General features: G+C 40.9%; 1 protein-coding gene across 2 annotated transcripts; it reads left to right on the top strand.

Annotated features, from left to right (window-relative positions):
- The first annotated feature begins 64 nt into the window (after window positions 1-64).
- On the top strand, window positions 65-22,911 carry ano8a (anoctamin 8a). 2 transcript variants are annotated; one of them, XM_084057563.1, is made up of 18 exons: window positions 65-237; window positions 3,429-3,539; window positions 4,450-4,582; window positions 5,229-5,367; window positions 5,493-5,589; window positions 6,703-6,819; window positions 7,288-7,415; window positions 8,148-8,309; window positions 14,490-14,642; window positions 15,571-15,697; window positions 16,651-16,706; window positions 16,803-16,877; window positions 17,146-17,649; window positions 17,962-18,138; window positions 19,102-19,293; window positions 19,436-19,567; window positions 19,948-20,058; window positions 21,592-22,911. In XM_084057563.1, the coding sequence occupies exons 1-18, from the start codon at window positions 78-80 to the stop codon at window positions 22,249-22,251; spliced, it is 3,234 nt and encodes a 1,077-aa protein (XP_083913689.1). In that variant the 5' UTR covers window positions 65-77; the 3' UTR covers window positions 22,252-22,911. The 2 variants fall into 2 exon arrangements, with proteins under 2 accessions (XP_083913689.1, XP_083913688.1); XM_084057562.1 differs by having other exon boundaries at window positions 17,959-18,138.
- The last annotated feature ends 441 nt before the right edge of the window (window positions 22,912-23,352 follow it).

Below are 23,352 nucleotides of genomic sequence, written 5' to 3'. Positions count from 1 at the left end.
AATTAATTCCTCCTGCCAGGCGCATTTTCAAGTTGCACGCCGACCATTTCTCATAGATCTTTGCAGCAGCAGGCAACATGCTGCCTGCAGCTGATTCCGATGTAAACAGTGGCAGCATATCTAGCAACAGTCCCACCGACGTCGCAGCAGCAGGGGAGAGGATGGACAGAAGCGTGCCAACCGAGCAGGACAGGACCAAGCAGCAGCACATTTCTTCAATGCCATCCGGCGTGCTCGGTGAGTGTCACGACAAAAATCTAAAATAAAACCGTGTATTTGTCTCGCATGCACTGCAGGTATAACCGATGGGGACCAGATGTAGGCTATTAGTGTTGATTTGCTAAATGAAAAAGGGGAGAGAGAGGGTGTGTGTGTGTGTGTGTGTGTGTGTGTGTGTGTGTGTGTGTGTGTGTGTGTGTGTGTGTGTTTACGATGGTGCAGGATACCCTGAGAGGCTATTCGATCCAACCGAACCCGTACAATACCAAAAGTGGGCAATTTGCTGTCATTCTTCTTATCGTGGTTTGAGTTTTGGTTTGCCCTTTCTTTCTTTCTTGCTTTGCCCCTTGCTGCATAGCATAGGCTACGCATTCCGATTGAGAGACAGGCCCAATAAGTATCAGGTCGTTGTGGTCCACAGGTGCAGAAATAAGTCCTGCAGGCTTTACTTATAAAAATGCAGGTAGCTATAACGTCACTCTGCAGGTTGTAAGCTAGTTGCATCGGGTTTGATTTGCAGGCGTTTTGAATAGACAGTGAAGAAACATAAAATGTGCAGAGTCTGCATAATTTCGTTTCGTTGCAATTGTCATTGAACAAATTCTTTAAATCCTGTTTTTCTTCTTTCATCTTAAGCTACAAGCAGCTGTAAAAGAGCACAGTGGGGAAGATTGTATCCCCATACTTTGTCAGAGCCATAACAACAGTTTTTTCTTGCTGAAACTGATTTTCATTTCATTTGTGGGTACAAATGTTGCCCAGAGGTGGACACAAGATCACCATGGTGCTGATTGCTGAAAGGTCCAGACAGTTCCAATATAATATAGCTCGGAACAGATGAGTCATGGATATTCATATTTTGTTGATGTCTTATACAGTGTTATCATCATGCCACCACTACAGATCATTTGACTACACTTCCTTCTGCTTTTGTTCATTCTACAACACCCACACAGAGGTGGGAGCTTCATTTCAGAAGTTGACAGCTCCTGACAAACTTTAATTAGTGTAAGAAAGGGTACATTGATCAACAATATGGCGGCTGTTAATTTAGGACCTTCAGAAATGGCTGTCAAGTCATCTTAGGTCTCAGGTCAAACTTCACTTAGATATAATTTTTCACAAACAGGGCAATTATTAATTAATGAATGAATTAATATGTTCCACAGAAGAGTAAGAATGACATAGATGGTTACCAAGGCTTGCACTCAAACAGCTCAAGTCAAGGTGTTGCTTTCATACAGTACTGTACACAGAACAAGGTGAAAGAGGCGCCACACTCACTCCATTAATATATACTCTACAAAAAAATAAATGAGCAATTCCTTATTCCTCAGCAACGGTGATATTTGCCTCTCATCTTGTTCTCTGCAGTATTGCTAATTTTGAGAGCAGTGTTCCACAGTCACCACCACTGCTGTAGCTCCACAGCAGCTGGCCTGTAGAATCACCATGCAGTAGCCTATATTTAAAGTGATGGTATTGTTTAGAATTTCTCTGTAATGCTGAAATGCAGTTCCAGGCATTTTCTCTGGAACAAAGTGTTTGAGGCAAATGACTTGGCAAAGGATCGAGCTATGAGCAATGATGTCAGTCAGTGGAGTTATTCACTATAAAGCGTCAGTTCTAGTGGTCCAACACTTGTAGGATAGGTAGGACGGAGAGGGAATCGGGGTAGAATCATGAGATGGATTAAATTGCACCACTATGTCAATAGCGAGGCCAGACTTTTCCTGTAGTCAGAAGTTCTGTACAGGAAAAAACACACAGAATCAAAGACACACCCATATCCTCCCACAGAAACACACACACACACACACACACACACACACACACACACACACACACACACACACACACACACACACACACACACACACACACACACACACACACACACACACACACACACACACACACACACACACTTTTGCACCTTATAACTAATTTCATGTACATACCTTCTGCTTGTTCTAAGCTCTCCTCTCCCTTTCTCTGCACCCCCCCCCCCCTCTTTTCCTGAAAACAACGAAATGATGGAGCTTGCACAAAAACACATTTCAACCACTGATTTACATGTGTAAACCTGTGATGTGACAATAAAACTGATTCTGACAGACACACACACACACACACACACACACGCGCGCGCGCACGCACACAGGCACACTATCCAATTAATACGTTTGGTAGGTTCATTTATATTTTCCAAAGTAAATTGCCTTTAAAGCATGCCCTAGCTAAATAATACATCTCCACTTTACTGAATGCAGAAAGGAATAAAGGAACATAGCCCCTTTGACCACCACCAAAAGGACACCATAGCTCCATTTACGGTTCATCGTACTTGCTGGTATAGCATGCAGATTTATAATGCTATTAGGGATTAGAATAGAAGTGGCGTTGGCGTTGAAAGTGAGCGATATGGCTTTGTGCAGGAATGGTCTAATGGGGCAGCTCAGTGATGGAGTGATGCTTGGCTAGAAGGACAGACATAGTGACAAAGTGATTAATTGCACAAGTGCTCTGTGGCTAGTTTGTGTGTGTCTGAGAGACGTGTGTGTGGGTGCGTGCATACAGTGCAGTGCAGCTTCAATATTATTATTTTTGCAGTATAGCAGTAAAGTGCTATAAGTACTGGACAGAGACCAAACAGGGCTGGGAACCAAGTTGGTGGCGGTTTTGAAGAGCCCTGAAAGTAATTACAATTTGTAAATGGATGCAGCTCTATGTTAAGCATTAAGTCCCACTGACAGGTCATGTGATGAAATGATTTGACAGAGGCTGACATTTGCTCATGCAGGACAAAGAGTGGCTGGATGAGCGATACAGTTAACCTTCATGGACAGTGAACAATTATCTCTGGTGTTGAGAAGTACTGTACTGTTCTGTCTTTTTCTAGCTGAGAGAGGTGATAAAACAACATAGTTTATGGCCAAATGGCTGGTGTTGATGAGTAACAGAGTGGCAGTCATGGGCAGATTGGTTCAAGTTCTGCTTCACTAAGCTGTCAGCTGTGTCCCTGATCACTCTGATGAGAAAATATTACCATCTGTCGATGCGTTTCTCTTGTGCTCGCAGCGTCATTCATTCAGTCCTGTGACACCTTTCTCACAGGCCACTTTCTCGACTCACTCTCTGAACCTCGCTTTCTGACCTCGCTTTCTTTTCCTTATGTATGCCTTTTTCTTTGAAACGTCTCCCTTCAGATAAATTGTTTGGGAAACGCCTCCTGCAAGCCAGACGGTACATCATGTCTCGTAGGTCCTGGCTGAAGATGGTGCCCACTGAGAACTGTGATATCCTGATGACATTCCCAGGTAAGGTCAACCCCTCCCTCCTTCCATTCTTCCTGCTTTGACCAATGAACCATTACGGAGAGAGAGAGCAGAGCAGTCTCATTAGGACAGCTTTGGCCATTAGCCAACCACTCAGACACATGACCGAGACCCGGAGCGATCCTGGGGTACGATTAGTCCTAGATCCCTTCCATTTACAGTATTTGCTTGTCTAGAGACTGTCCGCTACTGTTTTGATTTTGACTTTCAGGCTTGTGGATGGTTAGATAACACTTTTATGTACATAGCAACACACATCTAACTTTTATCTATTGTTTTAGTCCTCTTAGAATACTGAAGGTGAGGCAAAAATGTTAATCCCTATTCTATTTTGTACGATTTCACATACTGTACATAAAATAATATATATATATATATATATATATATATATATATATATATATATATATATATATATATATATATATATATATATATATACACATACACAATGCTCTCCTCTGCAAATTGGTTCCATTATGACTAGGATAAGTTTGTTTCAAAATCATCTATTAATATAGCCTCACAACAGGAGCAGTCACTGACTGTGCCCATCATTTCAAATTGTAGAAGACATGTTTTGCTAGCATATTAGCCTAGTGATCTAACTGAACTGACCTTTCTGTGTCACTGCTCGGCAATTGTCTGGCCCTTCTGTCAGAGGTTGAAGAATGGGCCTGGTTCAGCCTCCCTATGCAGCAGGAAATCTATCATCTCTGTAAAATGGCTAGGAAGAAAAATGTAATGTAAAAAAAAAGCAACACAGTATTTTAATCAATTGAAAGTTTGTATTCAAGACTAAGCTCACGTCATATGTAAGTGTTGTTGACTATAAAGGTACTTTTTTTGATGTGGATGTGCTATTAAAACCAGGTCCTCTCTCTGGTTCCAGACAGTATAGATGACCACACATTGTTGTGGCTTCTGAATCAGATCCGCGTTGGAATCCCACAAGTGAACATTCAGATACGACAACACAAACACACCCAGGGCCATGCATTCTTCATTACTACTACATTTGAGAAGTAAGACATTTCTTAGTGTGTGTGAGTTGCTGTGTGCCCTTACCTATATGCTTATTGCTTATGTACCCAGCACAGAGTTGGGCATCATAGTGAAGTGAATTGCTGGGTCTTTTTTATTTTTGCATACACATGTGTGCATTTCCGCATTTCAAAAGATAGATGTGAGAAGAGAGTGGGATATTTTTCTCATTCTAAATTATTTATTCTGGCTGTGATTCTGGCTGTACTTCCTACTCACCATTACATTTACTCAAATTAATATATTATTCACAATTAAATCTTCAACTACAGAATATCACACTTCATGCTTTATAAACATTCCTGTGCGGCAAGTATGACGGAAATAGAATCAGAGGTGTGTGTGTGTGTGTGTGTGTGTGTGTGTGTGTGTGTGTGTGTGTGTGTGTGTGTGTGTGTGTGTGTGTGTGTGTGTGTGTGTGTGTGTGTGTGTGTGTGTGTGTGTGTGTGTGTGTGTGTGTCAGAGAGAGAGAGAGAGAGAGAGAGAGAGAACTTGCCACTGAGTGTTCGTGTGTACTGTAAGTACACACTTAAAGGATCAAACTGCTGGCATGCTAACCTCTCAGCAGTTTTAATTCTACCTCTAACCGAGCATTTTAATCACTTAATTTTCCCTCTCTGTCCTTAGCTTACTGCGGGGAGCTGAACAGATGGGCATGCACAAAGCAGTCAAACCACAGTATGGCGGCGGGACGCGGCGCTTTTCCTGTGAGGAAGACAACATCTATGAGAACATAGAGAGCGAGCTCTGCTTTTTTACCTCACAGGTTAGAGGAGGTTAGCGGTTAGAGAGGCTGTGGGCCCTGCAGGCAAAACCAGACAGTCTTCAATGTCAAAATACATCTCATGTACACATCCTTTTTTCCCCTCATCCACTCTGAACTGTTTTCAGGAGCGGCAGAGCATCATTCAGTACTGGCTGATCAACCTGCGAGCCAAACATGGCGAGGTGCTTCACAACATTCACTTCCTGGAGGGACAACCAATCAGTAGGCTGTTGTTTATTCGTGCTTGAGCTTTTCTTTGCTCATAACCACTCTTAAAACATTTGTTCTTTGATGCCCGGGGCCCTGAGGGGTCTATACTTGGTCCCATCCTTTTTTAAGTCTACACCAAATGTCTTAGCCAAAAAATGAAAGCCGCAAGCGCTTTCAAGATTTTCAAATGGGCCCTGATCCAGAAAAGGTTGGGAACCGCTGATCTCGAACAAATGAAAAGTACTTCTGAAAACACACAGCAGAGAATGGTTTTCATCCATTGGCTTCTGCATTATAGGCCTGCCATGCCTCCATTGAGGCACTCTGCTGTATATGTCACCCTGCACATTGTATAATCTGTTATATACTGTATACGTATGATATAGCCTTATAGATAATCTATATTGTCTATACATAATGTTGATTTATAATACTTCATCCTAAAGGGCCACTTTGCTGATTTTTAACATTAATCTTACAGAGAGCTCACAGGCACATAACACAGTGAGAAGTCAGATTTTCACATGTCCTCACAAATGAACAATAGGATTTGGGGTAAAAATAGATGAAGTCAGCCATTCATCTATAAATTTAATGCACAGTGAAGAACTTGATATTTGTTTGTGATATTCAGTGCTAATCTAATATTCTGTATTTCCCAAGCTAGTGTTCTAGGGCCAGGTGCACGTCCCCACCCTAAGACCCCTAACTTAGCCTAGTTGTAGTAGAGTGAATGGCTGTTAAAGGTGTGTTCACACAGGAGGCGAAGATGTTCTTCATGTCGTCACTTCATTCACATGATTTTGGTCGCTGGAACTTAGGTTTTCATGTGTGATTCACCTATGCGTGCCTATTCAGGCATGCTGTCAAACAGTCTACTACACACTACTAGCAAAATAATTTAGTAACTCACTAGTTTCAAACTACTAAGCCTCTTGTAGGGGCTTTATGCCCTGACGTAGGACTGAAGTTCTGTTCAGCGGGTGCAGCCTATAGCCCAGGACATTAAAACATTACCTCCAGTGCAGAAACACCTGCAGCATATACTCAAATAGTCATCAGGCACTAAAGAAGTATGACAGTGAATGACAGTGCAGCGATGACAGTGAATGTATTCCACCCTAGTCCCAGAGCTGGTGGCTAGAGGAGTGATCCATCAGATGTTTCCCCTTCATGAGCAGAGGATCCTCAGCCAGCTGATGACATCGTGGGTCCAGGCAGTCTGTGAAAGGCAGCCTCTGGGTGAGTACCAGCAATCTCACAATGTCCTGCATGCAATAGAGAGCAGTAAGACAATGGACAAGATTATCTATTCCAAGTCACCCTTTAACTTAAACGTTTAAATATAATAATGTTGATGAAAGCGTTTGTGTATTAACCACTTAAACCTTATATACTTAGTTGACTGGGGTCCCCCGGGGGTCTATTACTTAGTCCCCTCCTTTTTTACCTCTACACCAAATCTCCTGAAAGAAAATAGCCAATCTACAAGCTTGCAACCCGGATGAGAGCAAGAAGAGTGGTGGAGACTTTTGATTTGGAAATTACTAATCTAACAAACATTTTACAGTTTAAGGGTCATTAGTATGTTTGAAGCTAAAAGTGCTATAAATGTGTATGTTCATAATTGTTTAGATTGACAAACTGAAAATGAATAATATTTTTTTTAATTGGAGGATTTTGTTTCTTAATTATTTGTCTGTGTTTTAGATGATATCTGTGACTACTTTGGAGTGAAAATTGCCATGTACTTTGCCTGGTTGGGTTTCTACACCAACTCAATGCTGTACCCTGCTGTTGTTGGCTTTCTGCTTTGGATTCTAGCAGAAGATAACCAGGTACATGGGGCCTAATAGTTCAGCAACATTTCTAATTGGGTGATTGAATACCTAAACGTGTTGTAGTAAGGTTATTCATAGTAAGGTATATAAATGCATAGTTTTTATGATCTCATTGTTTCAAGCGCCATCATGTACCATTTGGTGACTAGTAATTAGGAATGAGAGGATGTAAGATCTATAAAAGATGTTTTTATCACTATAAAAGTGATAAAAGTTATTAATTCACTGTAGATGTACAATACACAACTAAATGAATATCAGGTTCATAGGTAGTTAGTTATTATTAGGTATTGTTTTAATTAATGGATGTGTTTCTCTCGTTGTGATTACCTGCTGCTGGGTATCAGCGAGTGACTGAATTTGTTATTTGTTTTTCAATAAAAAGGATGTTCACAAAAGACAAAACACATACATAAAGTATTAACAAAATGTAAGTTAAAGTGATTCCAGTATGTTTTAGTGCCATTTCAAGGTTTAAGCATTTTTATGATTAAAGATATAATATTAGAATACTAATTACTTTGGCCATGATAATCATGATATAAATATAAGTAACTACACCAAGTTAAATCAATACTGAAAAGTAAATACCGGTAGGATGGATGACTGAGGATTTATGAAAATAATTGAAATACCAAACAAGTGAAGTGAATCTACTGTGGGTGGCATAATAATCATTTCAAGTATTTGTTCCATCAGTGTGAGTGAGTCTTCTCTCTGCCCACACAGACCAGTCAGGATATCTGTTGTGTGGTGTTCGCCCTCTTCAACGTTGTGTGGGCTACACTCTTCCTGGAGCGCTGGAAGAGACGCGAGGCTGAGCTGGCGTACAAATGGGGCACATTGGACACCCCAGCAGAGTCTCTGGAGGAGCAGCGGCCACAGTTCAGGGTGTGTATTCCTCCCCATGTTTTGACACCTACACAGTCAAATCTTGAGTGTCAATGTAACTCTGAGAGTGTACATTTGTACACTCTCAGAGTTACAAATGGATAGAATAACACAGAGGATTGTGTATGTTACTATGTAATAGGAGTTTTTGTTTTACCTTTGACCCTGTCAGAAGAATCTGAATTATTTTGTATTTCCAGGTATATTTTGCACAAACAATGAATTTGTCATGGTGAGGCAACTATTGACTAAATACTGTATAAATAAGTAACAATATATAGTAAAAATATGAAGTCAAGCTGAAATAGTTAGAAATATATATAAGCAGCTACGGCTGCCTTTATAAAAGAAGATCGTTGTCGGCAGGATTCGAACCTGCGCGGGAAGATCCCAATAGATTTCTAGTCTATCGCCTTAACCACTCGGCCACGACAACACATTTTATACATGGTTGTGCATGGGTGTCGTGCTCCGAAAATAGTAGAAATAGTAAAATAGTAGCTCACAATTCGTCGCAGCTGATCTGTTATTTTCGGCAGGCAGATAATTATAAATAAGGCATTACAACACCATCACGGCCCCACCAAGATACATTTTAGTCAACTAAATCAACTGTGGATTTAGTCGACTAAGATATTATGATAATTAGTCAGCTAAAACTAGACATTTCAGATGACTAAAATATGACTAAAACTAAATGGATTTTTTATCAAAAGACTGAAACACTTCGACACATAGACCGGGCGAGCCAAGGGTCGAACTGGTGACCTTCCAAGCTGGTCTCTCTCTCCACTCAGCTACGGCTGCCCTCATAAAAGGAGGTCGTTGTCGGCAGGATTCGAACCTGCGCGGGAAGATCCCAATAGATTTCTAGTCTATCGCCTTAACCACTCGGCCACGACAACACATTATGTGCTTGGTTGTGCACGGGTGTCGTGCTCCGAAAATAGTAGAAGTAGTAGCTCACAATTCGTCGCAGCTGATGTGCTATTTTCGGCAGGCAGATAATTATAAATAAGGCATTACAACACCATCACGGCCCCGCCAAGATACATTTTAGTCAACTAAATCAACTGTAGATTTAGTCGACTAAAATATTATGTTAATTAGTCAGCTAAAACTAGACATTTCAGATTACTAAAATATGACTAAAACTAAATGGAATTTTAATCAAAAGACTGACTAAAACGACATAAAAAAAATTACTGTCAAAATTAACACTGCACTGCAATAATAATAATATTTGTGTCCACTTTTTAGTTGTCAAATCTACCTATCCTAACTATTAGCAGCAGTGGGTGCTATTAATACAGTACCCAGGGATCAGTTACGGTTAAAGTGTTTTGGCTCAGAGACGCTTCGACACATAGACCGGGCGAGCCAAGGGTCGAACTGGTGACCTTCCCAGCTGGTCTCTCTGTCCACTCAGCTACGGCTGCCCTTATAAAAGGAGATCGTTGTCGGCAGGATTCGAACCTGCGCGGGAAGATCCCAATGGATTTCTAGTCCATCGCCTTAACCACTCGGCCACGACAACTCAATATGCAGTAGGCACCCTGTAAGGGCTCGTATAGCAGTGGAGACAGATTTACATTCATACAATATAATTATAGTATGAAAGGAAGTCTCAATCTGATAATTCAAAATGTATGTTGTTACAAACACTCTGGTCCAGCAGTTCTGTGGTTTGATCTCACTACTTCTGTCCTCTTGTCTTTCCTCTTGACTATACAGTTTACCGATTACCATCTCCTCATATAGAAGAGGTTGCACTATTAGTGTAACTTTGTGCCCCAGAGATCTTGTCCATGGTCTAAATACTATCAGTTTTTATGAATGAGTGGCAGACTGGAGTGATATGTTTGCACAGCAGTGAGTAATGTGGTCTGTAGTCTTGGAGACCCCGCGGGGCGAATTCCAGCAGGGAGGTAGCGGTCTCTATTCATTCCCCAATGTGTTGACACCCTTCCCCCCGCCACCCACCACGTGGCTCTTGAAAGAATGGAGTGGAAGGATGTAGGGGGAAGGGCGGGCGGGTGTGTTTAAATTGGGTATTTACCAGCACATGCTGCATGCCCGGCTAGCTCAGTCGGTAGAGCATGAGACTCTTAATCTCAGGGTCGTGGGTTCGAGCCCCACGTTGGGCGCAGTACTTTTGAAAAAGGAAGGGCTTCTTTCAGCCACAGAATCGGCTAGTGGGTAACACTTAGGCCTACTATGCATCCCATGTCTATTATACATTATAAGCATACTTATACTGTTATAAACATATTATATATAATCTGTTTATGACACTTTGTACTTATAAATACTCATAGTGCTTCATAACAATAATCATAAGACATTAAGGGTTCAGGGTTCTATAATGATGGTCTGTGCTTTAGTAAAGTAACTAGTAACTAACTAACTAGTAACTAACTAGTAACTAAAGTAACTAGAAATTGTTGTGGATTAGAACATTTTTTAAGCAGAATGTTCCTTACAAAAAGTTTCAATAACATTACAACATCAATGGAATACAAATGTAAAAGCATTAAAGGGATACACGGCGAGTTCAGAGGTAAATAAACACCAGCAGAACTTTTCCCCGACCACCAGGGGGTGACGCAGGAGGGACTTCCATAGAGAGGTACTTTTGAAGGGATGGTGCCCGAAAACAGGTTGCTTTATTGGGTTACTATTTCCCGGAAATTCCCGCCCTGCTGGTTCTCTGAATTTTTATTTTTAAATAGGCTCTTTCATGATAAATTGACCACATATATGAAGTTAAACAACTACATTCTATCCACACGCTATCTTAAAAGTAAATTCTGTGCCTCAAAAATGAAGTTTGAGAGCGTTTTAAAACCGAAAGTAAACGTTCATACGGACACGGACGCGCACGGACGCGCACATGTGTGCGTTAATTTACGTACCGGACATAAACATAGAACACATAAACATTAGGGAAAATACGGATTTCAGAAGGAGGACTGTGTTTCAATGCAGGAAAACACCCCAGCATCATTATATAGTGGCTGATAGAGGGGAAAAAATGCAAAAAAAATATATATATATATATTTTAAATTTAGGCTTAATGTTCCCTACAATACCTTTAAAGGTAGGGTAAGGGATTTACTTTTGTTAAAATAAATGTTAAATAAACTATTCTGATAGTACTCATTGCTATAGAGTGTTTGTTCAGTAAAAGTATAGTCTCCCATGTCTCCCAGCTCTTTATTAAACAGAAAATGCATTTTCAGTGCTCTCTCCTTATTGGCTTAAATGTTGTCACCTACCTGAAAATGTACTATATTCTGTTTACTAAAGAGCTGGAGAGACCCCTGTGACCGAACAAACGCTATGTAGCAATGACTACTATCATAATATAGTACTTTAACCTTTAAAAATAAATATATATATATAGAATATCACTTACCCTTTAATATGCTTAACATAAATTGTATTGAATAGAATACTTTTACAAAAGATTTAGCATTTCAGTGGAATAACTTTATTCCAATAACTTTATCTAACTTTAAGTCCAAAAAGTTAGGTAAAACCATGGTTGCTACGGTCTAATAGATGTTGCTATTGTGAAACAAATTAAGTACTTTTAACTCACTTTGATTACTTTTACTCAAATAAGTTACTTTTTACTCACCATAATCACTATAAGCACTTAAGTACTTTTACTCAAATAACTCACTTTGTCGCCTGTACGACCACTTCCTGGTAAAACCGGAAGTGAACAGATCCACGTCTGGGTTGCACCATTGAACTCCACTTTCTGATTAAATTGGAAGTCGGTGGTACCATCCACCAAGTTTGGAGCCTGTAGCATGCTGCGAACTGGAGTTATGGCTGTTTAAACCTCAGCCAAAAAGAACACAGAGGGGGTGGGGCTTCAGCAATTACAGTCCGTCCCTATTGATGGTCAAAGTCCACAAACCAAGTTTTGAGACTGTAGCATTCTGGGAACTGGAGTTATGGCTGTTTAAACCCTAGTTAATGGGAAAGAAGAGGGGCCGGGGCTTCAGCGATTGCTGCCCACCCCTTAAAGGGATATTTCACTTTCAAAAAAGTAATTTTATCGTCGACTTTTATCTTCTACTCAGGCTTTTTAGAGCCCCCAGACAGAAATATGAAATGTCCCTTTAAGACCACATACCAAGTGTGAAGCCTTTAGCATGCTGCGAACTGGAGTTATAACTGTTAAAACCCCAGCCAATAGGAACACAGAGGGGGCGGGGCTTCAGCAATTACAGCCCGTCCCTATTGATGGTCTAAACCAAGTTTCGAACCTGTAGCATGCTGCGAACTGAAGTTATGGCTGTTAAAATCCCAGCCATTAGGAACACAGAGGGGGGTGGGGCTTCAGCAATTACAGCCAGTCCCTAAGTCACATCTGCTATTGGTGGTTTAATCCACACACCAAGTTTTAGACTGTAGCATGCTGCAAACTGGAGTTATGGCTGTTTAAAACCCAGCCATGTGTCAGAACGAATGGCTATATATCAAAAAGTAAAAGTCAAATGCAATTAATTTTTTTACTGTGAGTGGCCCGAGATATTAAGGCACAACGTGTGCGATTAAAAACATGGTTTATAGAGCGAGTTAAAAAAGTGTTTTAGTCAAGATGTTATTGCGAAAATAGCTTGAAATTTAACATTGATCGTAATGGAGAGTCTATAAGGGGACAACATTTTAAAAACTTGAACTGCGATTTCGTAAAAAACGTGTGACGTATTCGAATGCCATTTGAACCACGATTCTACGATAAAGTATGCCAGAGTAATGAGGCTGCAAAGTGAGGTGGGTTTGATGATTTTCATAATACATTCTCTATGGGATAAAAAATGTATGAATAAAGTTCAATATTGCAAAAAGTATACATTTTTCAAAACAATATTAAATCACCAATGAAAATTCAAAGATTTAGAGAATGAAGTTTCTAGGTGAAAGTATGACAGAGTAATTAGAGCTAAAAAAAAAAAAAGTGCTCTAGAAAAATGGGATAATTTTCCCTTAGACTCTCATTATAATAAATGTAACAAAAAATATATAATTGTAAAAAGAAAAGTACAAGCACACCATTCTCTGTATAGCTGAACATGTTGAAGTTTCAATGACATTTCTAGTACAAGGTATGTGGTAGTAGTAGGCTCAAAAAAGTGCACTGAATTTAGAAAGAAAGAAAAGTCAGTGAGTGACCAGTAATTATGAAGAATTATGATACTTGACCTTATGAGTCAATAAGAGGCTTTATGATTTGTTATTATTGCATTTTGAGTACTGCATTTCGCAGCGAAACTGTGCACACCCTGGATGCCAGAGCAGGACCTCTGCCCTGAATTTTTCAGTTCGGCCTGTTACAGCGCCATCAGGATGCCGATGTTTTTTATATTACTCTTACAGATTTTGTCCGAGCATCACGCAAATCGGTACACAGTATCTCTATAGTTATGTGATCAAGACGGATCTGTCCGATTTTTCATATTCCATCCTTATTGGCTAACATTGGCTTCCAAAGTTTTCAGGATTGGTCCGTTTTGAACAAAATGCCTCAAATCATGAAAGCAGCATGCGATATCCATGAAATCTTGCACACACTTTCCCACTAGGCCAAGGAAGAAATGCCACCCTTTTCACATTGGCCTGTTATAGCGCCACCAGCAGGCCGATTTTTGCAAAACACATTTTTTGAACAAAATGCCTCAAATCATGTACGATTGCTGTGAAAGGCAGTGGAAGAAATGGCACCCTTTTCACATTGGCCTATTATAGCGCCACCAGGGGGCCACAATAACCTACCTGACCTGGAGCAGTTTTTCTAGTTAATGTGTCCTTCTTGTTAAGTTTGAGTTTATTTTGTTATACTTGATCTGTACTGTATACTGTACCATCTGGCGTTCTCACCTCATCTCACCCACAATACCCACAGGAAATGTAATTGTGACTGTTGCAAAGATGCGCAAGATGAATAATGATGTATTCTCTGCACAAAATGTTGACCTACTTTACCAAACTATGTGAACACTGAACAACATTTCAGTTAGAGATTGGTGTTGAGCCTGAGAAATACTGTATTTCTACTCAGAGTGAAGCCCATTTTCACACATTTTTCACCAACGTAAATGCCAACATATGACATAAAAAGTAAAAAATATCCACTCTGTCTTGCTCATCAACTGTCCAAGGGGGTGAAGCGTTGCAGTCCCATTACAGGATGTGAGGAGTTCTACTACCCTCCCTGGAAGAGGACCTTGTTCCGGTGGCTGGTCAGCCTGCCAATATGCCTGCTCTGTCTTTGCTTTGTCTTTGTGGCCATGCTGCTCTGTCTGGAACTGCAGGTTAGTGATGGATAATACAGCCCAACCAAGAAACCCATTTACTGTTTGACGTTTTTTGATAGCTATAATACCACTAGTGGGATTTATTTTGTATTTATTAGATGCATTCTTCCCTTTAAACATACGTTTACTGTAGAGTGATGGTGCCCATTGAGGCGTAGTGGTTGAGTCACTCACTGCCAGAATCACACATGGACTTGCTGGCCTAGAATCAGATCCCACCAGAGCATTCCTGTCCCTCCCCAACACAATCTATCTCTCTGCTTTCCTACTGGGTATCTATGAAAAAAAGATAATGCATTTGTGTAATACAGCAGTAGTCATTAAATAGAAAATGTGAATCCATCCTACTCAGTTTTCAGGGTGTTATTAGTGTGATGCTTTGTGAGCTGTCACATTCATGCCCAAAGCGCTACTAGTGTGTCGATTCACATCAGTGCATTTGGCTTTCAAGTACAGCTATGTGTTGAATACAGTGCATTAGGTGAATAACCTTTAACCCATTACAGCCGGGAAAGCATCTGTGTCATTTTAGATGTTAACCACTTTATGTTATACTTTGGCTATTAAAAAATAGCAGATATACAAGGTCATAGCACGTCACTTTGTGCTATGGGGCTTGGAGATCTGCTATTTCAGAAAAATCGTGAAAATGTGTGCAAATCTTTGAATATATTGTATATACTTTTTAAAGCAAATTTTTTTTTAACTAAAATCTTTGCTTCTGGGGGTCCCTGGAACAACATATTTTGAGATGTCGGTCCGCGGCCAAATACATATAATTTTGGGGGTCCTTGACATGAAAAAGTTTGAGAACCACTGACATAGAAACATAAGTTTTTCAGAAACATTTGTAGAATCGGCCTCCGGTCTTATTGGTTTAATTAATAAAGATGACTGTGTCTCATACGCTTAATTCATTTGACAGGAGGTGGTGATGGACATTAAGGAACTTCCTGGCATTACCAGATTCATTCCTAAGATAATTCTGGCCATTACTGTGACGATATGTGATGAGGTGTACAAGAAAATTGCCTACTGGCTCAATGACATGGGTAAGAGCCTGAAAACAAACTTGAACAGTGAACTCAAGACCAACAGTCAAGCAGTCGGTGCTTTGTGTTTCTTCTTTAAGACACAGTATGCAACAATATTATCAATTAAGCCAAATTGAGCTCTTTAACTCTGGTGTCCCTACAGTATATTGGGCATGTCGAAAATGTACGCACATTTTTGTACAAATGTTTCGAAGCTAGCATATCTACATGCTCACAACGTGTCGCGACACGACACATTGTGAGCTTGTAGCTATTTTCAAAAATGCAAAATAAAAGAATTTTCGATCTTTTTTTAATATATTTTTTTTATAGTAATTGATTGACTCATTGCTGTATAGACTATCACTAGAGTGTTTGTTCAGTAACAGGAGTCTCCATGTCTCTCCAGCTCTTCATAAAACCAAAAATACATTTTCAGGTTGGGATACCAATGTTATCCAATCAGGCTAGAGAACTCAGACAGGATATAGATCAAACAAGTGAAATTTGAAGTGATGACACAAAGCTGACAAAATTGGAACTGGAAATCTAGAAAAGTTAAGCTGATAAATGGGTACTCTACTACTCTCTCCTGATTGGTTGAAATTTTGCAACCCACCTCAAAATGTAATTTCTATACAAACACTATAGCGATGATTACTACCAGAATATAGTGATTTAACCATTTAACTAAAATGCATTAGCTGCATTTGACAGCAACTAATGCTAGGGAACTTGTTAGTATGTGGAATAGTTTGAGGAGAACAATGTCTAGCCACATGCATACTGATGAAGGAATTAATCTTTTTACTGTGATGTTCCTTTGCTTGTAACTGCCTTCTCTAGCAAAGGTAAGGGAGCTTGGGCAACAGTTGCATGGCAAGGGAACAGTCATTACTCTCATTTCACTCTCACTATTCACCTCAACACTGAATAATACTTTTGTGAACCTGTTTTGGGGTCTTTTCCAGAGAACTATAGACTACAGAGTGCCTATGAGAATAATCTCATCATCAAGATGGTTTTTGTAAGTCAGGCTTTGTTTGCTGCTTGATATTTCAATAGGACTGGTATTGATGTATGGTTCTTTATGCAGTTGTAATGTTTACTCTTTGATTCACAGTTTGAATTCATCAACTCCTACCTTAGCCTTTTTTACATTGGATTCTACCTCAAGGATATGGAGCGATTGAAGGAGGTAACGACAGATGTCACTTATATCAGAGACACACTAGAGGCTTTTTCTTTTGAAAATACGTTTCTGTTCTCAATTGTCAGTCAATGAAGTATACATTAACTGTAAGCCTTAAAAGCCTTACATTTCAACAAAATGACAGGATCATAATTCAGCCATTGTGCTGCTTTTGCACCTTGGGCTTCTACAACAATATAATACTAATTTAAGTATCTACAATAGAGTACATGCTGGTGCTGAAGCATTTACCATTCTTTCATACTCTTCACAGATGCTAGCCACTCTGTTGATCTTCCGCCAGTTCCTACAGAACATCAAAGAGGTCCTCCAGCCGTATCTGTACGAGCACCACAAGCTGGGCGTCTTCACCCCCAGGGTGGTGTGGGAACTCCTTCAGGCAATCGTACTCAAATATGGCCGCCTGGCCCTGGGAAAGGCTCAGGCGTCGATGACGGCCTACTCCTTCCTGGGGCCAAGGGGGATTGCTGTCATAGGCGGGGCTGACGGCAACACAGAACCAAAAAAGAGAGGCGATCTGAAAGCCGGGTTCAGACTCACAGAGGAAGAGTGGGACATGAGCGACAGCGCCCTGCGTCAACGGAAGGTCGGCTTCTCAGAGAAGGTCGACTATCAGGATGTCACCGCGGAAACACAACCAACAGCAGACGACAGTTCCCTGGAGGACAGTCCCACACTGGTGGAGGAAGGGATGTACGGCGCGTCTAGCATTTTTGACAGCTGCGATGATGACAGCGACTGTGAGACACTGTCTCAGGTGTGTGTGAAGCCTGTCCACCTGGGGGTGCAAAGCCTGTCCACATCAGAACCTGTACCTGTGTAGAGGGACAGGAAACGAGGACAGAGCGAGAGGAGAGACATGAGAGATGAGCTGTCCAAAACCCTTATTTTTGAGGAAATGGAAAAAAGAGCATGTGTTCTAATTGATACAGTGTAGTCATTTAGTCTCAAGCTCTGCTTCATATTTCTGTTTGGTTACATATTTGCAACCCCCCCCCTTCAAAATAGCAAAACTAGCAGATCTACAAGCTCACAAGCACAATCCTAATGCTAATCTGCATTTCAGCAGGATACCAAGGAGAGGAGTGCTGCCGTCTCGCTGAATGGATGTGATTCTCTGTGTAAGCGAAGAAAAAATGTCAGCGAGGGAAAAGAGGACAAGAAATCTTGGATTGATCCGCCGCAAGAACCCAGAACTGTCACTCTCACCCAGGCTGAGATTGAGAGCTGTATGCAGACATACGAGGTGAGACTCTATTCTCCCTTATTTTCCAAACTGCTTCAATGTCAGCAAGTGTTGGTGACCGACGTATTTTTAACTTTTGATGTGATTGATTGATTGATTGATTGTATACTTCATTAGCAGTTTGCAAAAAAAGCACAGGAAAGTGCAGTTCAATTCAAGGTCTGCTAAGAGGATTTTAAACCCAAGAAAGCCTATGGCTTGTTTCCATTGGGGTCCTTTGTACTATGTCTAGCTTAAATTTATATAGCGCTTTTCTAAGTAGCGGACATACACACACACACACACACACACACACACACACAACAACAAAAGAAAATCAACTTTATTAGGAAAAACACTAAGAAAAGGCTAAGACTATGGAATAAAATCAATACAAACTGTGGAATAGTGAGACGGGGGTATGCAGTTAGCTGGGGAAAGCCATGTTGAAGAGGTTTGGCTGGTGGGGGCTTCTCTGGGACCATTGTTTGTGGGAATGTAGATTTCCATCTCCACCAGAGCATGTGAGCGGAGCGACGCGATTTTGACGTGAGCACGGAGCTGGTTATAAAAAGGTTGGAGCGCTACTCAGAGCGAGGACCGCCTCCCGCTCCAGGCCGCCCTCGCGGGGGCCGCGCACCGAATGTTTGAGCATGCCCGGTCGCACGGACTCAGAGACACACAGACATCCGCAGTGCACAGCGCACCGAGATGTCATTAGAATTTCTACTTTCTTTTTCTTTTCTTTTTTTTACTGTTGAGCGACCCGGTTTGAGCGGAGCGTGGAGCGAGATTTGCGCAAATCAACGTGAGCGAGGAGCGACGGGGAGCGGAGCGCGGGGGGTTTTAACATGAGCGAATAGCGAGCGGCATTTCAGCCCCCTGGAGCGCGGAGCGGCATTTTCACCCGCTCCGCTCCGCTCACATGCTCTGATCTCCACAAACATTATCCATGAGAACACTGGTGACTTTTGACCTCAACAGGACACTCTTCAAGACTACCAGGAGATGTTTGTTCAGTTTGGCTATGTGGTTCTCTTCTCTTCGGCCTTTCCTCTGGCTGCTATGTGTGCTCTCATCAACAACATAATCGAGATACGCAGCGATGGCCTGAAGCTCTGCACGGGTCTGCAGAGGCCCTTTGGACAAAGGGTGGACACTATTGGCCGATGGCAGGTCAGTATCTTTTGTTTCTTGCTCTAAGAAAAAGGCACACTTTATAGAAATGTAAATTAAAGCCTAAATTAATATTACATTATTTTATTATATTTGAAGTTGACAACCTTTATATTTCCCTTTCTCTTTTTGGCATTAACAGACAGTGATGGAGGCCATGGGACTGATAGCCATCATAGTGAACTGTTACCTGATCGGTCAATGCGGGCAGCTTCAACGGCTATTCCCCTGGCTGAGTCCAGAGATGACTATTATCTGCATTGTCTTGCTAGAGGTATGCCTGCTGTAATGTGTCCACCAACACTAAGGTCAAGGCTATGTAAGTGGTGGTGTGTGAGGTTTCAGTTTCATTCTCGAGTTCAGCTAGCAGCCTGAAGGAGACATAGTGGTGTGTATAGGGTGCTCAGCTGTTATTATCTGTTGTCTGGCTTTGCTGCAAATGTAAAAGTCAAATCAATCCGTTTTTGTAGCTGTATTTTTGTGCACTCACACTTTTGTGTGTGTAGCAACAATAGCAAATGCAAATCCACTGAAGACATTGTATGTGTTAAAGAGCTCTATTTTTGTTTTGACAAAAATGTGGATTGTGATGGATTGTGCCTTTATGTAACTTGTCTGTTCATCCTGTCCCTTTGTGGTGTTGGTGGTTTACAGCACTTTGCAATTCTCCTAAAGTACGTCATCCATGTTTCCATCCCTGATATCCCTGGCTGGGTAGCAGACGAGATGGCCAAGCTAGAGTACCGACGAAGGGAAGCTTTCAAGGTATACTGTAGTTATCTTATAGCTTGAAAGACCTTCGAACAAAAGCATACTTGAAAGCTTGCTCTACTTTGTGAGACTTGTATCATACTGTGAGTCTGTCTTATTTTGTGCCCCTCGGTCTTTGTATGGTATGTCGAAATAGTATAACCCCAATGTAGTCGTTATGCCAATAACGTCCCCAGAATTTCTTTTTAATATAGCGTCACAATCATTTTTACCACTTTAACCATATCTTATACCTTGGCTATTTTATACTTTGGCTATTCATAAATAGCAAATATACAATGTCATAGCGCATCACTTCGTGCCGCACTATGAGCTTTTAGAGCTGCTATTTTTTTTAAATCTTGAAAGTTTGTGCAAATCTTTGAATATATATATATTTTTAATAGAGAAGATTTTTAACTAAAATCTTTGCTTCTGGAGGTCCCTGGCACAAAATATATTTTTGTGCCAGGGTGTGCGGAGATGGGGGTCCGCAGCCAAATACATTTTGGGGGTCCTTGACAGTTTGAGAAACTCCTCCGTGGATACACGTTGAGTCGCCAGCCGTTTCTTTTCACCTGACATTGAGGAGTTTCACTAAACAGATGCACTGACCAACCTGTAGATCATCACTGTGTGTTTGCTGTATACCAAAGCAGAAGTAAAGTGGTCATACACAGTAAGTTGAGGTTAGCAGCATAATATGCTGTGTAAATTTCACTGTCACCAGACAGTGACTCTGAAAAACATAACAGCTTCTCTGTGTGAGGCGCTGCCTGCTGAATTAGGTGACAGCTTTGTAAACAGCGGAAATGGCATGTTTTATAGGGAACTGTTATTTCACAACACATAATCTTTAGATCTCTGCCACTATCTCAAACTCCAGCTTCTTTCATCTGACACGATGTATGAAGGTATGAAGGTCATCGTATGGCCGAGGTTGGAAAGGTATAGAATGCCTTGAATAGAATGCCTTTATTGTCATTGCACACTACAACGATATTTGGTGTGATCCCTCAGTAATACCTACAATATGAAAATATTTATTAAATAAATGAAAACACCAACAACAATCAACATATTATGAATGAAGTATGAATATGAAAATCTGTAAATTGTACTATTAATGCAGCAGTTGATGCATGAATAGTGCAATATACAGAGTACAATATAGGTTGCATCCAATGTAATTTGTAACAGCTTACTGATTACCTGCATGTAATTGTAATCAGATAACCTCATATGTAAGGTTATGTGATCATTTCAATTCTTTGGATTACTCCCAAATACACCTTTAAATGAAGTAATCCACAGGTTACTGAAAGTAATCAGATTACAATACTTTTGTTGCATTACTGATTACAATTACATGCAGGTAATTAGTCATCTGTAAGTGAGTACATTTTAAATGTAATCTTCCCAGCTCTGTGTACGATTAAGTAGGGTTAACACGCTGCCTTGTTTTCTCTTTCTCAAAATTTCTCAGTCTCTTGCTTTCCTGCTCACTCACTCTCTTCTTCTTAACTCCTCGGTCTGTCTGCGGAGCAGAAACACGAGCGCCAGGCACAACAGCACTTTCAGCAGCAGCTTAGGCGGCGTCGAGAGGAGGAGGAGATGCAACGTCAGGCTGAGCTGCAGGCAGAGGCTCGCCAGGAGAGCGAGTACCACAAGGCAGATCCCCACCACCACCACCATGATAAGACCTCGGGGGGCAAGCCGGGGGACAAGCCCAAGAGGCCCAGTTCTCTGCTGTGCAACAATAACGTGATGAAGCTGAAGCAGATCATCCCGCTCCAGGGGAAGTCGCGCTCTCCTGCCCAGTCCCCTACAGGAAGCGAGGCCAAACTCCCCGGCTTCCTGAATTTCAAGTTCCTGAAGTCACCCGAGGTGAAAAAGGAACTGGCAGGGGCAGTTGGAGCAACGGCGGTGAATGCCTCTGCTGCCCCCGGTGGCCAGGAAAGGTCACAATCTCCCAACAGGACATTCAGTCCCGGGAAGCTGTTCAATTTCAGCAAGTCGGAGGGGACTGTGGTGTGCGTGAATGGGACACAGCCATCCAGAACAGGCGATGCTTCCTCCCAGGCTCCAAGCACACAATCCAGCAAGACTGACCTAAATACACCTGAGGAATTACCTTCTAACGATTCAGATAAAGGAGAAACAAGACAATCATGTGATTCAGATAACCCTGGCTCAAAGAGTCAATAAATAGACTATTAAAACTTTCCATTATCATGTTAAGATGGACTGCAATGTACAAATGTTCGGGCAACATGCTGAACCTTCAAAGCACTTGTACTGTAGCAGAAACTTTAGTTGAGAGGACCAAATGTAAGGTCAGCAAGTGTTAGACTTTCACTATTGATGCAAACTGCTTTGCACAAAAGCATTATACTGTATCTATTCTCACTTGGCTCTATGGCTTCCATGTAAAACGAAATGTACAGTATGTGTAATTCCTTGAATGAAGCTCAAGTACCCTGTAACTAAGGTTAAAGTACTGCATGACTTGGCTCTAAACTGGTTTCCAATTGCTATTTGGCACACAAAAAAATATCCTATAGCTGTGCAAAGAATGTTTGAAACTGGACTATGAGCATCATTTAGCCTGTTTATCAAAGGATGTAAAGATTGTGAATAGTACTTTACCAACTACATTATTTTCTTCATGCCTGTCTTGAATGCATGTTGTATCATCTGCAAGCATTTCAGTGGTAATTCCATGTCTTTTCAGTTGTCAAGCACTTTCAAAGCCATTCTATTCCTCCGCAATAGCTCAGATTATAATCACTGTGACCGTGAGAAATATATTTTTCTTAGCTTTGATTTTCTATGAATTATTTTATTACATAAATTTGTGAATGTACTCCAGTGATGCAAACATGATCTCACTTGAATAAATACCCATTATGAGAAGTTTGTAAATTGATATTAATTTATAAATTGATATTAAGCATAATAGATATAATGCAGGTAAGCCTATTAGGACACGCTCGCTCACTAATTTAGCTCAATTTATTGAGAATAAGGATCCAAGAGATATTAAAATGCAATGAAACATAAAAACACATCATTTCCATACAGTGTCAATTAAAGAGGACTTTATGTTTATCTCAAGTTACATATGCAGTCATGAAACTTAAACAAAAGGAAAACATCTGAAATCGACAATGACATCCACGAAGATAAGCCAAAGCAGATCTGTCCCTGCCTGGCTTAGAAATGTGAAAGGAGTTGAAATATATTTGTCCAGGCTTATTGAAGCAAGTACCTGTGAACATAAATGTTAAACATATACATAGACAGATG

The sequence above is a fragment of the Gymnoscopelus microlampas genome, assembly GCF_963454915.1.
Source record: "Gymnoscopelus microlampas genome assembly, chromosome: 5".
Classification (NCBI taxonomy): Eukaryota; Metazoa; Chordata; class Actinopteri; order Myctophiformes; family Myctophidae; genus Gymnoscopelus; species Gymnoscopelus microlampas.
Note: the sequence above shows the minus strand (reverse complement) of the source record. Positions and strands in the feature narration are given on the sequence as shown.

What these genes read in the sequence shown, in the direction of transcription:
- ano8a (XM_084057562.1), top strand. Translation starts at nt 78, where the DNA reads ATGCTGCCTGCAGCTGATTCCGATGTAAACAGTGGCAGCATATCTAGC. An exon ending in TGCTCTGTCTGGAACTGCAG is followed by an intron (nt 14,643 to 15,570) that starts GTTAGTGATGGA and finishes TTCATTTGACAG; the next exon opens with GAGGTGGTGATGGACATTAA. An exon ending in TCATCATCAAGATGGTTTTT is followed by an intron (nt 16,707 to 16,802) that starts GTAAGTCAGGCT and finishes TTTGATTCACAG; the next exon opens with TTTGAATTCATCAACTCCTA.